Raw genomic sequence first — 17,489 nt, forward strand, 5'->3', positions numbered from 1 at the left:
CGATAACAGAAAAAAACGAACATGTTTCATTATCTACACCCTACATGCAACAAAGTTTCTGAAGCATAAAACCGTATGATTTCGAAATTCTTACAGCTGCTGTCAAATTTGACGTAAAATCGACCCAGCAAACCTAGCTCAAACGGCTTCAAGAAAAATATATGAGAATGATGTTCGTGCCAGGGATGTGGGTAATGCTCCCGAACTCCCGATACGTGGAGCTCGTGTAACTGACAGAACGGGCTTTAATTGCTTTGATAACACAATATTATACAACTCACTGCGTTGCTGTAGTAACTGTAGCAAACAAATGTGGTCGAAAAACAGTGTCAGCATTTCTTCGTATGTTTTACCACACTTCGCACAAATTTTACAAACGATCCACATGGCAGTTGCATGAGAGTACAAGAGATCGGTTTGTTTTTACATAGCGAAATGCCACTACACATTCAAAGAGACAGTCAAGCTCCCGTATATGAGAACTAAATTATATGTTTCACTAGATAGGTGAAGATTGTATACGTAAATCGTACATTTAAACATATATACAGCTATGTTTAAACAAAAAATCGCGAATACATTGCTAAAATTTCCTTAATATCTTTTTTATCGTTCATATTTATTTAGCAGCCGTATCATCCATGCTAATGTAAAGCTGTCTGTCTGATTTTTGTGCGAGTTGCTGTACGCGACATTGTTGCCTACATGCAGGATGTTATGTTGCCTATCTCGATTACGCCAGATTTTATACTGCACGCTAGCTTATTGCTGTCACAGCATATGGTTTGATAGCAATATCGGCTTGATTTCTACGTGATCGATTTTACCCGTTATTTGTGATTTTTCAATTTCACGATTACATTAATAGCGAATTCATAAATTAACCTGGGTTCGTGCTAACTCGAACCCGAAATTTATGAACGATACGGGCAGTTTGACAGATCGACCCGTAAACCGTAATACTAGACAGTTTTAACCTGCGCTTCAAACTACATGCTGTCAGTTTAACCGGGATGCAATTTCGGTTAATTTATGAAAGCTTTGACAGCACTTCGATTAAAACTGAGTGCTATTCGACCTGAGCCAGGTTAATTTATGAATCCACTATAAGTTTTGTCTAAAATTAAACTATTTATATACGATGTACATGATACTGTCGTGCTGGCTACAGTACTTATTTTAAAATTCAATCATTTTATTAAATATGCTTCTATTCGAAGATATTTAAAAAATACACGAAAAAGTGATAATTTCACCCGAATTCACGGTACATCTGTTATGAGTCGATCGCTATTTAAATCATGAAAATCCATTCGTAATTGGCAAAGCTATTAGTGTTTAGGGTTGCCAAGTGGCCGGTTTTCGGCCGGCCCGACCGGTTTTTCACTTACAAAGCCGGTGGCCGGTCAATCCGGCAAAAAGGCCGGTTTTCCGACATATGAAGCCGTATTTGTACTTTTTGCCTGATTTGTTAAATTTTCTGATAAATTTATTGGCAATCCTGAACAGTGGATTATTGAAGATTACCAGTTTTGCAGTGACAATACTTTACTTCAGGCGGTAATATACATTAAATTGTCCACTAGCACCAGGAGCAAGTAGTTGTCACTCTGAAACTATCTAATCTTCAATAATCCATTCGTTGTGGTTTCGACTGTGATGTCCTATCGTTCGCTATCTCCACAGCTGACTGTTTATCCCAGTTACACGGGAAACTGTCAACCGACTTCCGGCTACTACCCAAATAATGGCAGTAACGCACATTACACATTCCAGGCAAATCCTCTCTAAAAATATGCAAATATGTTGCCCACAACCCCCCTCCGCATTTTTGGAAGGCAGGACCGACCGGCCGGTTTTTGTAATTTTCAGACTTGGCAACCCTATTAGTGTTCAAAATATTTCATATTGTAGTGGCGGTAACTAGAATTTAAATTATGGAATGACGCCTTGCGGTAAGACGTAAACTTACGTCAAAAACGTAGTTTCACGTTAACGAGAAACTAGCAGTAATTTCGTCGGAAAGCGCAATTTCGGAAGCAGTTTTTGGGTCCAAAAGCGGAATTCTGTTCATAAAAATGTAAATACTGCATTCTTCTTGCCAATCTGAACACAGCGAATATATTTTCATGAACAGAATTTTTGTTTCAAGCAAAAAAACTGCTTTTGAAATTGGCAGAAACGATGACGACTAATTTCACTTTAAAGTGCGTAATGGTTTTCTGTCATCAGACCGTCATTATTCTATTGGAAATCCATGCTCTATATCGAATGATTTCATTATTAAGTAAGATTTTTTCACAACGTAATGCTAATCAAAAGTAACTCAAATATCATCTTGTGTTTACGAAACAACAAAATTCTATTCTTATTGAGAAAATAGGAAGCTTACTGAAAATAAATGAAACAAATTCAGTTTCCTTTACTGCAACAGACTCGAATAAATGTTACCTCGATATTTATATAGGCCCCATCTGCAAAGTATCACATTGAATAGCGTAACAAATAACTCGTGCTTAAGAACAGCTGCGCTCAGTTTCTGATCCCCCTTTATTTTCCTCATGACTTTATACCAAGCATATGAACGAAAAATATAATGGTTAGCCTTTTATTTACATGAAATATATACACAATTTAATATCACTGGTAAAACATAAAGCGTCGTCGAACGTTAAGCCTCTAAAACATGGTTTAGATATGCAATATAGCATATAGCTAACTTTAATATTTCGATTTTTGACAGCTTTTTATCCGGCGGCAGAGTTGGTAACAACTTTCGTAATTCCGTAAAAGCTACATTGAATGCTTCGACTCGTATTCGTTCTCCTGAAAGTTAGAAAACATGTTCTACTTCAATTATAAGAAAAAAAATATAACTACTCACGTGTAGCATGTGCTGTACGATATTTCAAAGTTGCTCGACGCCTTCTTCTCCGTTCTTCTCTCGATAGTCCCGCCATTTCAGATTGTACTGTGTCATGTTTCCGTTTACCACTGCCAATAGAACCAATAGAACCTACATTGTTTCGTGTTTCATACGGCAGACCAGACAACGGGTCTCTTCCTATAGCTACCATCGGTGGAGATGCCATCAGGTGTTCGATGCCATATACCATCTGTAAATAATAACCTTAAATGAAAAAATAAAATAGGTACCAGAGGGCGGAACTAATTGATCAGTTTTAAAAATATGATTACATAACAAACACAACAACAAATAAACAAATAAATTATCTATTGTTATGTGCCATGACGTTGAATATTATATATATTTTCAATAAAAAGTATGAAAAACAAAGTGTGATTGGACTTTAGTGGCAACTTAGATTAAAATTGACCAACCAACTCCACAAGTGGGACAAACTGATCAGAAAGTTCGATTAATTAGCTGTGAGTAAGTTTAATATAAACTTAAGAACGGCTTTGATCAGGAAAATAACAATTTTGTAACCATTTAACGACATTAATTGCACTCTTTTTAACAGTTTTATAGCATACAGTTTTCAATTCTGATTTTGCTGAAAAAAAAACTGTCTTTAGACACTTTCTGAGGTCTTATATAATATCAATACACCTAAAAACAATGAAATACAGTGCAAATAAGGGAAAAGACGTCTATAGTGAGACACTCTTCTAAAGAAATTAGAACTTTTTTGATTACAGATACCTACGAGTTCTTTAATCCATTTGAATGGCGAGACAACGAGTATTGAATACTAAGTAGAAGTGGGCACCACTAACCGAAATTTTAGCTTCGCTAACAGCTAATCTACTAATTCAAAAAATTAGCGTCGATAATCACTTACCGCTAATTTAATAAAACAAAGGAAAAAGTTTTATGTTTTTAAGCTAAATGTATTTGATTTAACAATTCTTCGTTAGATTTCTTGTTAGAAAGCTCTTCGCAATTGTCAGAAAAATTCTAAATTACCTGCAGTATTTCTCAAAGAATTTTGACATTCAACTGCCGCGACAAAAAATTCGAGCAATGCTGTACACTTTTTGGAACGCTGGGCCATCCAGGACAATTCCGCAAAATCCGAAACCTCTGATCATCTTAAACTACTTCCGCTTTTTTGTGAAAGTTGGATAGCTTGTGCAAACGACTCAACGAATACATAGTTAGATGCTTGTAAACGAATGCTGTCTGTGGCGAAAGAAAACTTGCATATGGTGAAGTGTACTTTCTCTATGATGAACTCCCACTGGAACGTGACAAATTGTTTTATTAAGAAATGTAAGTTCCGAAATATTGTATCTGGCTAAATGGGTATACACTTTAGGTTTTTAAGACAAAACACAAAAAATACCAGCTTTATTACCTCTATTTACACTTTAATGTAGAGAGAAACAATAGTATAAGCAAAAAAATACAAAGTAACAAAATCTGCGCTGCAATATTGATTTTGAAAGTAGATAGAATTTTGAGTACAAATTAGCTCAAATTGAAAGCTGTCTTCTATGCTCGGACATGATAAACTAATCTATTAAACCCAGCATCAATAGAAGAAAACGATCCTAGAACAACTTAAAATTTCACAGACCTCGTGACTCCAGTCCTGGCAGGTTTGCTGTATAAAAGTTGAATAAAGTGCTATTCACATAAATTTTGTGTTGAGAGTGCTGGTAATGTGGAATGCATGCAAAAATGTACGCGGCAACTCCATTTACAAAGCATATCGATAGGTTGACATTTTTGCTGATATTTTACTGCAATTTTTTCTGATTTTTCTACGTTATGCATTGTTTGACTAATTTTATTTTACATAGGAATCAAAGATATAGGCATTCTAGATGAAGTAAGTGTATTTTGCAGATTACTTTACTATCCGGTCATAGAGGACAGGTTGGTGTCCGGCCATAGAGGACAGGTTGGTATCCGGCCATAGAGGACACGACACAGTTTTAAAAAAGTTAAGTTTTTTCTTCAAAATCTTATATTTTCATATCAAATTTAAATTGTTTCGAACAAATAACTTTATCAAGCCATCGTTCAGAAGTATTGCATCTTTTATTCACTAAAAACATTTGCAACTGCACTTGTAAGAAATTTACTCGATTCTCTTTGTTTTAATGGTTGAACCGTTTGACAGTTCTCATTTGTTTTGTTTTGAAACAAAGATGTCATAATTGGGACACCATGAAATCTTGCAATTTACTATTGTTCCATGCTTTCCGAACATTTTTATCAATCTTTGTTTTTGAGAAATCGGAGTCTGCTTTGAGCTGCCGTCGCGATCGCATGTGTTGTGTCGTCTTCGGTGCTGATAGAATAGCTATTGTCGTCGCGTAGTTGTATTTACCGTTATGGCCATTGTCTGTACGCGTAGTTTGAGGGATGTGCTATTGCTATCCTATGTGCTTCATGCCGGCTTTCTGTTGCTCTGTTCGGTTTCGACTTGTTCTGTCCGGTTTCGAGTTGCTTTGACGTGCGCCTATTGTTTCTACTGATGATGATTCTGCTGAGGAATGATCGTGTCAGCGTTAGTGCATGAGTTGTGTGATGCTGCTGTTTCCCCGTGGTCATCGCATTCTGTAAACTGATCCTGTTTTCAAGCTAAGTTACATATCTAGATATTTTTGATTTTGACGTAGGAGTACGTCTTACGGCAAGTTTTGAGATAGGGTGTCATTCCAAAAAATCAAAAAATGCGTGCGTCACAAAAAATGAAAGGTTTTGAGCGCTAATAGCTCAGCGGTTTTCCGATCGATTTTCAATATTCTTACACCAATCGATCGGAAAATCTTCTAAGAATTGACCCAAATGAAGAAAAGTATGGATTCTTGCTGTTGAACTATTGAAAAATTGAAAATAATGAACCTATGTTTTACCAGAATTCTCGCTTTGTGATTGGTTGGAAGATACTTTACGATGGTCTTAACCTATACCAATTTGATATCTGTGCTTGGGAAGTAAGCCAAAACAAGTGACAAAATATCCTCATTTCAACAAGATTTCTTAACACCGTGGATAAACCTAGACCATTTTGATGTCCTTGCTTGGGAAGTATGCCAGAAAGAGTGACAAAGCCCCCTCGTACCAACAAATTTCTTACGCACGCGATTAACCCTAGTCCAATTTGATGTCTGTATTAGGGAAGTGTGCCAGAAAAAATGACACAAGTTCGTTGTCCCAACAGATCGCAAATTCTTTACCGCGAGACGATTAAACCTCGGCGAATTTGATATCTGTGTTGGAAAAATGTACTACAGCTGTACCTTTCGGTTATAATACGACTTTGTATGAATACGCATGCTTGCCGTTCCATTAGAAGTGTAGTGAAAAGATGTGCTGTTGATAAAATAGGATTGAATTGGTAAAATCCCTTCAACGTGGGGAACCATGGGTTATAAAAACAATCTTTAATTTCAGTAAGGTAGCAGGAAACCAATAGTTTGTGTTCTTGATTTTGTTAAATTGTTTTCAAATGTACAATCTTTTGAGAATTGAACGTATGCAATGTTACTACTTTGATAAATGTTACATACAACGCATGTAGCATGTATATATGTTGCATATAGCATGTATACATGAAGAATCGAATTATTACAAGCATGAATACATGCTGCTATCACTTCAAAGACACTTACGTAGTCCTGCGTCACCTATATATGCGGTCGTGTCTTGTACACAACCCCTCTGATTTTTTTAAAACCTATCATCTTTCGAAACCCTATATAAAATTTGTAGATCGCCAGCGCATATGTTCGCATCCGACGAATCGGTCGAGTTATAACAGCTTTTTTATATTTATTAATCATGTTTCACTTTCTGTCGCATTCTGTTGTGTTTTACCGTTTATCGTATTTGCATTTATCGTTACGTATATTGTTTGTTTGGGCGTTCTTGTTGGGTCGTGTACGGTTTGGTTTCAAGTTGGCGCGTGTGAACTTGTCGTTAATGCTAAAAAAAAAATTCTTATAAATTGACGGCTAACACGAAGTAGCAACACTGGATAGGTCCAGCGAACCTTTTTCTTTTTATCGTTTATCTTTTTGCAAGATTTTCATCGGCACTGTGAGCATACCGGACGTAGTTGTTATTCAGCCGAGAGCCGGGGTGGCTCTTGCCGTATCAAGAATTCCTCTCCATTGTACTCGGTCCTGGGCTACTCGTCGCCAATTCGTTGCGCGTCTCGACACGCGCAAGTCGGCTTCAACCTGGTCGAGCCATCTAGCACATTGAGCCCCTCTATTCCTGGTGCCGGTGGGGTTCTTGAAGAGAACAGATTTCACTACACAGTCGTCCGGTATCCTTGCGACGTGGCCGGCCCATCGTAGTTTCCCAACTTTTGCCAGGTGTACGATGGGAATCTCTCCAAGCAGTGACTGTAGCTCCGCCACTCTCCGCTTTCCGTCTGTACTCCGCCAAAAATAGTCCGCAACACCTTTCGTTCAAAAACGGCAAGTGCACGTATGTCTTTCGCAAGTAAAGTTACTGTCTCAAGTCCGTAGAAGACTACCGGTCTGATTAGCGTTTTGTACATCAGCTTTGTGCGGCGGCGTATGCTCCTTGATCGAAACGTCTTGCGAAGGGAAAAGTAGGCTCGATTTCCAGCTTGTATGCGTCGTTGGATCTCCTTACTCGTATTATTGTCGGCGGTGACCAGAGATCCCAAATATACGAACTCATCAACCACTTCCAGTTCATCGCCGTCAATAGTCACTGTTCGTGGGAGGCAAACGTTTGCCTCGGGAGCCTTTTCCTACCATATATTTGGTTTTCAACGCATTAATTTGTAACCCTATCCTCCTAGCCTCCGTTTTTAGTCTGGTGTAGGTTACCTCCGCCGTCCCACGATTCCTAGTAATGATGTCGAGGTCGTCTGCAAAGACTAGAAGTTGGCTACTCTTACTGAAAATCGTTCCCCTCGTTTCGATGCCCGCTCGCCGGATCACTTCTTCAATAGCGATATTGAATAACATACAGGACAGTCCATCCCCTTGCCGTAACCCTCTGCGCGATTCGAAAGGGCTTGAGAGTGTCCCCGAAACGCGCACGTAGCACATCACTCGTTCCAGAGTAGCTTTGATCAGCCGCGTCAGTTTGTCCGGAAAACCGTACTCGTGCATTATCTGCCATAGCTGTTCGCGTTCAACGGTATCGATGATGCGTGGGCACGTTGTACTCTCGACATTTCTGAAGGATTTGTCGGAGAGTAAAAAGAGCACACCGGACGCACACCGATATTCAGCCATTTTGGGGACAGCCTTTAGTTTCCAACTGGGGAATGATCATCGGCTAACACGCCTGTCGGATTTTTATTGTGGGACGAGTGTCGCTTTATGTTCAACGACGAGTTTCGGAATTGGCTAGGTTAGCTGCTATTGATTGCAACTACCGAGTGTTGCGTACCGTTTCAGCAGGTTTTTCGTGAAAACCGCTACAACCGTCGATTGTTATATGCAAAGGTCGTCACCATTATCGACTGCTTTCAACGTACCTTACATACGTCTTCCAGTTCACCGGTAGTTCAGTGCACACATCGATAAAACTGACATACCGGCTATAACTGGTCATCTAGCGCATCCACCATTACGTACACCATAAGCTGGTGTCTTCTCCGATTAGTGCATCTACATCTAGTACCTGTATTGTCCAAGTGTATGTCACATGCGGTGTATCGGTAGTACATCGTCAACCCGGCGTACGGGTTGCGCCTCGTCCAACTTCGACATCCAGTGCTCCTATCGTCCAGTGCATCCGTCATCAAGGGCACGCTTCCTTCAGTGCATACTTTGTATAGTGCACATATCATCCATGGTATCCAGTGACAACAATATTCATCGGCATTGGCTAAAATTAGCCATGGCATTGGTGCAGCTACGTTCCGGAAAGTAAACGTCAGAATAAAAGGTAGAATAAAAGGTCAGAATAAAAGGTGTAAGGTACACATTAGCTAGTTGTATTCAAGGGCTGCCCATGAGTTCATAGATATTGCAACTTTTTGCCATTCGCGTGTCGGACTCAAAAAAGGAGTCTCCAGGCCTCGATCCGGCTAGTTTCGCAAATCGACATCGTGCATTAGCGCCTTTGAGCAAAGTCTTGTGAGATCCCGCTTCGTAATCCTTCACCTTTGCTGGTTACCGGGGAATGACCTCCTCATGAAAGTAAGTATTGTGGAATGGGATTGCCGTTAACACACTGAAATTCTCCCTTTATTGGTTTCCTATCCTGGTTTCCCGCTGAGTAGGCTAGGCTTCAAAATTTGAGGGTTCCATTGCTCTTTTTTTTATGGGAGCCTGGACCACTGCGACCATTAGTTAGATCTATTGTGGTATACTCCGAGTTGCTGTTTGCATAATCAGTTCGTTCCATCACTATGAATCAGCGTGTTGGTCGCCCTATGAATTTGCATTTCCCCCCAAGAAGGTATGACTTCCTTAATGAATTTCAGTACCTTTTTTGTTTCAGCAGACCATATCTCGCTAGGCGTTAGAACGCCCTCTCCGAGAATACGCAGTCTTCGTTGAATTAGAGCGCTGCATTGACACAGTATATGTTCTGAAGTCTCGATCTCAAAATTACAGAATCGACATATGTCATCTGTCAGCTTACCTATATTTTTAAGGTGATATCTGCTCGGACAGTGTCCGGTTAAAAGACCGGTCAGCGTACTCAGATCCATTTTATTCAAACTGATTAAGCTGCGTGTGATGCTTTTACATGGCGTAATGAAACGCTTTGATTGTCGTAATGTTGGAACAGCTCTCCAGTTGGCATCAATCGTTGATGATTCCCAGACTTTGAGCTCAGCTTTTACGCAGGCTGTGGACACCCCGCAGAATGGCTCAGGCCCAACGAATTCAGTTGACGAACCAATTCTCGCTAAGAGATCGGCCTTTTCATTTTTTTCTATACCGGCATGACCGGGTACCCAGTATAAATTAACATTGTTAGTTAAAGCCAATTGTCTTAGGGAAAGGATGCACTCCCAAACCAGCTTTGACTGGCATGTGTATGCTTTTAAGGCATTTAGAGCTGCTTGACTATCGGAGAAAATACAGATATTGGCATGTCTGTATTTCCTAGTCAAGCAAATGTTTGTACAAGTTGATATGGCATGTATTTCTGCTTGGAAGACTGTGGGCCACTGTCCCATTGGAATTGATATGTCGATTCCTGGTCCAGTAACCCCAGCTCCTGTGGATTTGCCAATTTTAGAACCATCGGTGTAAAACAGAAGTGATCCCGGACGAGTCTTAGGACCACCTTCTTCCCATAATCTGCGATCGGTTTCGATTACTTTGAAGGGTATATCGAAGTTTGTCCTAGTTTCCATCCAGTCTTCGTTCATGATTACCAGGGTGTTCAATTGAAAATCTCGGATGATTCGTAGGTGTCCATTGAGATCTCCATCTTGAAAGTGTTTAACACGCCTAAGCCTAAGAGCACCTTTTTCTGCTTCAAGTTGTACGAATTGGTGCAACGGTAGAAGATATAAAAGAGCATCTAGAGCTTTGGAAGGTGTGCTGGTCATTGCTCCAGTTATTGAAGAGCACGCCATACGTTGTAGCTTTCCAAGCATTTTTTGAGCTGTTATTTGTGTAGTTTTAGGCCACCACAATAGCGAAGCATATGTTAGTCTGGGTCTCACAATTGCCGAATAGATCCAGTGAATCATCCTCGGTTTAAGTCCCCACTTTTTACCAAATGTATTGCTGCAAGCCCAAAGAGCACTGCTTGCTTTTGAGATTGCATACTCTAGATGATCGTTCCAATTTAGCTTATGGTCAAGTATAACACCCAAGTATTTTGTACGTTTGGATAGCTTCAATTGGACTCCCCTCAGCTGCAGATCCGCAATACTGTATTTCCTTCTTCTTGTAAATGGTATTATGACTGTTTTAGAAGGGTTAATACTTAGTCCTTCCAAGTCACACCATTTAAGTGTGTAGTTGAGGGCAGATTGCATTCTATTGGAAATAGTATGGTCATACTTTCCCCTTACTAATATTGTTATATCGTCCATTGCTCTTCATTGTACCTGGTGTTAAAATCAACACTAAATATTACATCGATAATGTTTTGAAGTACCATTGCTTCCCATTCCCATCGTCAAAAAAAAACACTATAAGAATGCATAATGCTGCTTCCAACAAGATTCTGCACCGTCTCATCAGGCGAAAGCCACACAGGCTTGGTGACAATTGGAGGACAATTCTCAGTACTACTAATACTCAGTGTATTATATTTCTTCGAAAGAGTGGCCTAGCTCTTCGCCTGATTTGAATCCTCTCGACTTCTATGCATGGAGTTACATGCTAGGCAAACTAGGGAGCACCGAAGTATTGACTGTGGTTACGTTCAAGTAACGTTTGAAGAAGATTTGAGATGAAATATCTTAGGATATCGTGCGTGCCAACCGTAAGAAGCGTCCCGGAAAGTGTTCCGCATTGATATTTTTATCGTACCAGTTAAATGCTGAAACGCTCAGAGAAATGCAGTAGTTGAGTCTTCAGAGCTTTTCTAGATTTCTCTATATATGAAGACTTGTTGAAACAAGTTGAATGCACTTGAAAAAGTAATATTGCCCTTTGCATTGAAAGTTGGATTTTGAGCACACTTGTTCAGTCACACATTTTGTAGGTGAGAAAAGTTGCCAAAATTTCGTGGTAAAAACCCATGAATCTTGGTTGATTCCTATTTGAATTCTAATGCTTACGAAGAGTTGTTATCGACGCTACGAATAATATAAAAATAGTTTCTAAATACATAATTCCGCGCATAATTCATAATTTGAACAAATATGCAGCATATATGAAATAAATGAAAAATTAAATACTATTTGCTTTTCCTACAACTGGTACTGGCGCCACTGCTAAATCAAATGTCAGCTCAGATGGGAGAGTTGTAATGATGGGAAATGCCGATCAAAATCTATAACGATTATTGGTAAAGTTTTCTTATCGTTAATAATTAATAACGATAATATGACAGTATAAGACTAATTTCAAGTTTTTAGTCTTGACCTTGGAATGAGGTCATACATATATTAATATTATTGATGTTATCCCAAGTAACAATCCAATAGCAAATTGGTCTTATTCATTTCTTATAGTAGTTTTATCAGAGCATTTCAAAGTCTGTTAGGTTTTATAATTTTCCTCCTCAAGTGAATTCTATCTTATTTGACTAACATTTCTGAAGTATGACTGAAGGAGACTTGAAGAATCACCCATAAAACTAAATTATCAATAAGTGTAATTCACCTTATAAGGGGTTTTAAAGGATACTTCATTTTTGCTTAAAAACGACGCTCCTTAAAACTTAACAATAGTTTTGACAAAAACTTATGACATTCTTCTTCAAGATTCGTTTATCTTAACAATACTGCCATAAAACTATCTTAAAATCGTATATTCTTGAAAGAGAAATTATACTCTTGAATAAGAACATTCTAACGTAAACAACTAATCTGTCAAAATGGGCGTCTGAACCTGGAGAAAATTGAAGAATACAGATCTTTTAAACGAAAATTAAGCGAAAATCTGTGTAATATTTTGAAAACTCTTTCATATGAACAATCAGCGAAGTCACAAAACAATAAAGATCTCAGGACTAACTGAGCTGGGGAAGGACAGTGCCGGTAATGATGCATTTGCCAGTGGCGGTGCGGGTTTCCTCTAGAGCTTTTCGTATTTTTTAAACTAAATATAGAGTTCATAAGTCAGATGTCTTTGTATGGAAAATGTTTGAAAGCACTGAAGGCAGTTGAAGCATAATTTTTAAAAACAGTTGTACCAATACCAATTGTAAATTAAACGCTTGGAACTGTCGTGCAGTCCAAACAGCACAAACAGCACAAAGAACACGTTACGTCGATACTTCGTTGATGTTTTCTTTGTTTATACTAGAATGGTTATCTTGCAAAAACTTGGTGCCCTCAAGTAATTCAAACAATTCTTATTCAAGCGCAACTTGTCTTCTTCAAGAATACAATAAGTATTGATGAACTTATCGCGCTCTTGGAAAAATTTTCTTTGTCTTGTGCAAGAAATGTTAGTCTAATAAGCGCTTTCGGGTTGATTTGGATAAAACCATTGAAAAAATGGCGAACAGGGCTATTTTGATTACTTTTGAAATTGTAGTCAATTGCATATGGGCGCTTATAAATATGGTACTATGCAATACTATTCGTGATCTTATCTTTTTAAATAAATGTTTAGACATATAAAAGCCTTTTTGCCACAATTAGTTAAAAATTTGATAGCCATCAACTTCTTCATGAAATCATTAATTTTTTTTATTAATTTGATTTTTCAATAATCTAGCAAAAATAACTGGCGCGTTAAAATTTTCTAACTTTTATGTCACAAAACATCGACAAACCGAGCGTGGCATGAAAAATTTCTCATTTATGAGCAACAAAGCAGCTGCTTTTATCACCATTTTTATTTTCAATTTTCATTTATACATAGCAATATCTGTGAATGCTTATAGCTTATAGCTCTTGTTCAATTTAAAACATTTAAGGCGGTGAGAAGTGTATGATGTCTTGCAAGTGTTCTTTGAAGAGACAACCACAAAATCATCAACACTTGTGGCAGTTTTCTTTTTGTTTCTAGCGACTCTTGGAAGTCATTATCGATAAGAATTACAAGTTTTAAAAGGATCTTAGGAAATTTTCCTGAGAACCTTCTTTAGTGTGGGCCTCCCTCGCCTTATAAGGGTATTATGGCTGTTTTATCGCAGTTTTGTAGAATTACAAGTTTTGAGATCGGTTTTAAGCAGTAAATGCTGGAAACCTCTTCAAGTGCACCTTAAAATTGGAATTGTTACTTGGGATTGATATTATTGATATTATTGATTAATACAATTGATGAAGGGACGGTAGGGGAAAGAAATGGAAAAGTTTTTGGTGAAGGAGGAGGGGGAAGAGCGGAAAGGAAAGGGGGGGGGTATTGGTAGCTATGCTTGACAAGTAGTCATTTTGACTCCTACCTTTTATCCAATGCTGGAAGGTGCATGAGTCGAATCAAGCTGTAATCTGAGATTACAACCGGATTCGAACTCACAACACCCTCCAGGGCATGTGGTTCGCTGGTACTTGTACCTTTGAACCATAGAGGCGCTGGACTCTATGGTTGGTATGACAGTATAAGCAAAAATAATGCAAAAAAAATGTTAAAATAATAACAAGCCAAGAAGAAGATTTCATTTTAAACCCTCCAATTTCCGATACTTTTCCGTGACGATAAAGTTTAAGATCGATCGATTAAGACGATAAAGTATATATATAGACGATAAATCGATATAAGATTACTAGCGATATTATCAGTAGCACACTTTTCATCACAGTTTTGAAGGTTGCACTTTATAACTGTGCAGTCCAATTGAGTGCGAAGAGCGCAATATAATTATTACTATATATAGTTTCCTTGTGTCTGACTGTAACGCTAGATCCAAGCAAGCTGTTAAATAAAAAAATTCTTGACTCCACCACGCGTAGTGAAGGTAACAATGATTTCAGCAGTGGGTGGGCGGGTGAAATCGGCAATTCGATGGGTTGCCACACAATGCGATACTGATTCCAACATGTGGTTGAACAAAACAATTTAATTTTAAAACAATATTTGAAGCAAACGTCAATCGTTTGAGATTGATGAAGCATTCTTAACGTGTGATTTGGCACGTGGCAATAAGAATAGCCTACGAGCCATAATTGATTATCAGAAGCTGAGTAGCGCATACTCAATATAAAGCGCGTAAACACATATCCCGTTGAGTATTTTTATGCCCAAATTTACTTCTTGCGGAGTTTCTTACGAGAATGGTAGTTAAAACCCTTGCCGAGGCAGGTGTGGGATGATATCTGAATCACACAGAAGTAATGTAACGTGTTTTCATAACCAGTCTAATGTTTTATCAAGGACATATTCAAAGTTTGATGATAAAAACAGCCAGAATTAATCAAAATTTGGTTTATGTGGAATTTGTTGTTCCATGATTTTGACGTACAGTTGATTTACGAACACGACCTGAAATATCTCAATATAAAGTAAGGCCATTGCAAATTATTTTTAAAGTTTTTGTCCCCCCGCCCTTCAAAAACTTTAAAAAGTATTTGTAATTGCCTTACATAAATATTGAACTCCACTAATTCAGGTTCTTTGAAAATTTGTAGAAGTAGCTTTAGACATTTTCTGTAAAGTATTGTATTTAAGGGGGCATAGTACTTTTTACACCATATTTTTTGCCTTATTTCAAATATTTTTTTCTCGATAACGCGAAAAGCGAATCGATTCGGGTTTATTGCTTGCTAAACATTGCACCTTATACTAATATTTGCAGTTTTGTTTGCATATGTGAACCTCTTCCCCTCTCCCCTACGGCTCCTTGAACATGATCATTCGAAAAGAACATGATTTGCGGTACCATGGATTGGCGCTGGGGGGCTTATCCGAATTGAAAAATTCCAAAACGACATGAAAGAAAATTAAATTATCTCGTGTTTGACCCATCCTTTTTTTAAAATTCGAACGCATAACAAAATGGCGGACATTCATACATAAAAGTAAGGTTTTTAGCCGAAAAAATTGACTTTAAACATTTCTAAAAAATACAAAAATTGTAATATCGAAAAAAAGATGGGTCAAACACTAGATAATTTTGTTAGCTTTGAAACAAAAAAAGAATCATGAGAATTGCTTCAGCCGTTCTTGAGATATTTATGGTACCGACTTTTAAAACCTGGTTTCGAGAAAAACGACGTTGAAGTTTTTATTCGCTGTGTAATCTTTTCAGACATGCGCGGTACAAATAGCTGTAACTTGGTCAATTTTTGGAATTCATCGAAATGACTTGAAACACATATAATCAAAATGTCAATCTTTCGAAATAATCAATAAATTTTTTTTTTTTAAATTGAAAAAGTACTATGCCCCCTTAAAGTATTTGAAAAGTATTCTAATATTTTCAAAGGACTGGGTTGCAAAAAAGCCGTCGAAATCTCCAATATCCAAAGATTTGGTATTGCATTGGTTCGATTTCAAACAAATAGCTATTCTGAGAGTGTGTCAGATTTACTAAAACGAAGGATGTTTTTGTATTTGTGGTCCAACGAGTGGCAGCGGATTAGACAGCGAATGTCTGCCCGGTATAATGCAATTAATATTTTTTGCAATCATACTTTTGGCGACACCGAATTTAAAGTTTGTCTCGGTTCTGAAATTGAGTACTTCCCTCGATCAGCACGTTCTTTACAATTGATAGATTTTTGCCCTTTTATCTAAGCCCCGTTTGCTTCGTTTGTAGATTACACGTGTTTTAATTAATGGAAGGTTGCCAATTTTAAAGCTGTTTCACTAATAAATTTTCCGTGCTATAGAATTGTAAACGATATTATATTTTCAAAGATTTTGGTATCGTGGCTAGCCACGACGGGTCAACCTAGTTTTGTATTAATTTGCCTCTAAATATAATTGTTATATAAAGCTTAGATCATTTGATAATTTTAAATGATTCATTTAAAAAGGGCACTTTCAAATGTGTTTATTTTTTACTTATTCTTTTAATCGAAACACTTTCTAAGAATGAAACGTAATGTGATTATGTTATATTTCATGAACTGAAGCATACCATTCATCGATACTTTAAAGAAGATCATTCACTTAACTGTTGATACCGCTCATTAGTCGGTGTACACTTTCTTCAGTTATTGTTTTGAATTCTCCATTTGACCCACATCGCTGGTAACAGTTGCCTTCTTCTTCAGTTTCCTCTTCATTATCACCAAATATTTTTTTTGAACTGAATTCCATTGTCCTTGCGACTAAATTAGCCCATAACGTGATTGAACCATCATGACACTTAATGAAGGGTAAAATCCGTTTGTTGAGGTACTCACTTTTGTATATTTCCAAACTCATAATCTTAGGCAAAGCCTTGTTGCTACATTCCGTTATTGAAACTTGACCTTCTGTTTTTATACGACAGACTTCGCAATCAGCTGTTAGAGTTCAGGACAATTGCAACGATTCTGTTGACTTTAACAGCCTCTCCCATCCGAGATTCGAGCATACGACGACTGGCTTACTAGACCAGCATCGTATCTCGAGACCAACTGGGAGGTTACTCATAATCTTATCCGTCACAAAAACACAGATTTTCTGCCACAGGAAAAAAGTCCCTTGCCATATCAAGAACTTGTCCGTGAAAATTAACTTGAATCTGCTACGAAGCATGCCGCGAGCAGGATGCTATAAAATTTGACCCCCGGAATTTGGTTGAAATTCGGCTTTCTCTGAAACTTACCGTCAAGATACATTCGTCGCGTTTTGTACAGCCTACGAGACCGAATTCTAGTCATTGTTAAGGCATTGCCGTTGTTTATGGATTCACCGCGTAGTACAGCGGTCAGTATTCAGTTTTTTCGTCAAAGCATAATCCGCGCTGTTGGGATTAGCCTTGACTTCCCGAATTATCTTCAACTGCAGTTGACAATCAAGAGTTCCATTCTAACCAGGGATGGGATCTTTAGCTTAAA

General features: G+C 38.0%; 1 protein-coding gene across 1 annotated transcript; it reads right to left on the reverse strand.

Moving 5' to 3' along the window:
• Positions 1–2,612: 2,612 nt before the first annotated feature.
• LOC128735819 (uncharacterized) lies at positions 2,613–10,973 on the reverse strand. The gene is made up of 5 exons (XM_053830305.1): positions 10,093–10,973; positions 9,402–9,990; positions 2,885–3,116; positions 2,721–2,826; positions 2,613–2,679 (listed from the first exon to the last, which is right to left on the reverse strand). The coding sequence occupies exons 1-5, from the start codon at positions 10,971–10,973 to the stop codon at positions 2,613–2,615; spliced, it is 1,875 nt and encodes a 624-aa protein (XP_053686280.1).
• Positions 10,974–17,489: the final 6,516 nt, after the last annotated feature.

Source organism: Sabethes cyaneus, chromosome 2 (genome assembly GCF_943734655.1).
Source record: "Sabethes cyaneus chromosome 2, idSabCyanKW18_F2, whole genome shotgun sequence".
Classification (NCBI taxonomy): domain Eukaryota; kingdom Metazoa; phylum Arthropoda; class Insecta; order Diptera; family Culicidae; genus Sabethes; species Sabethes cyaneus.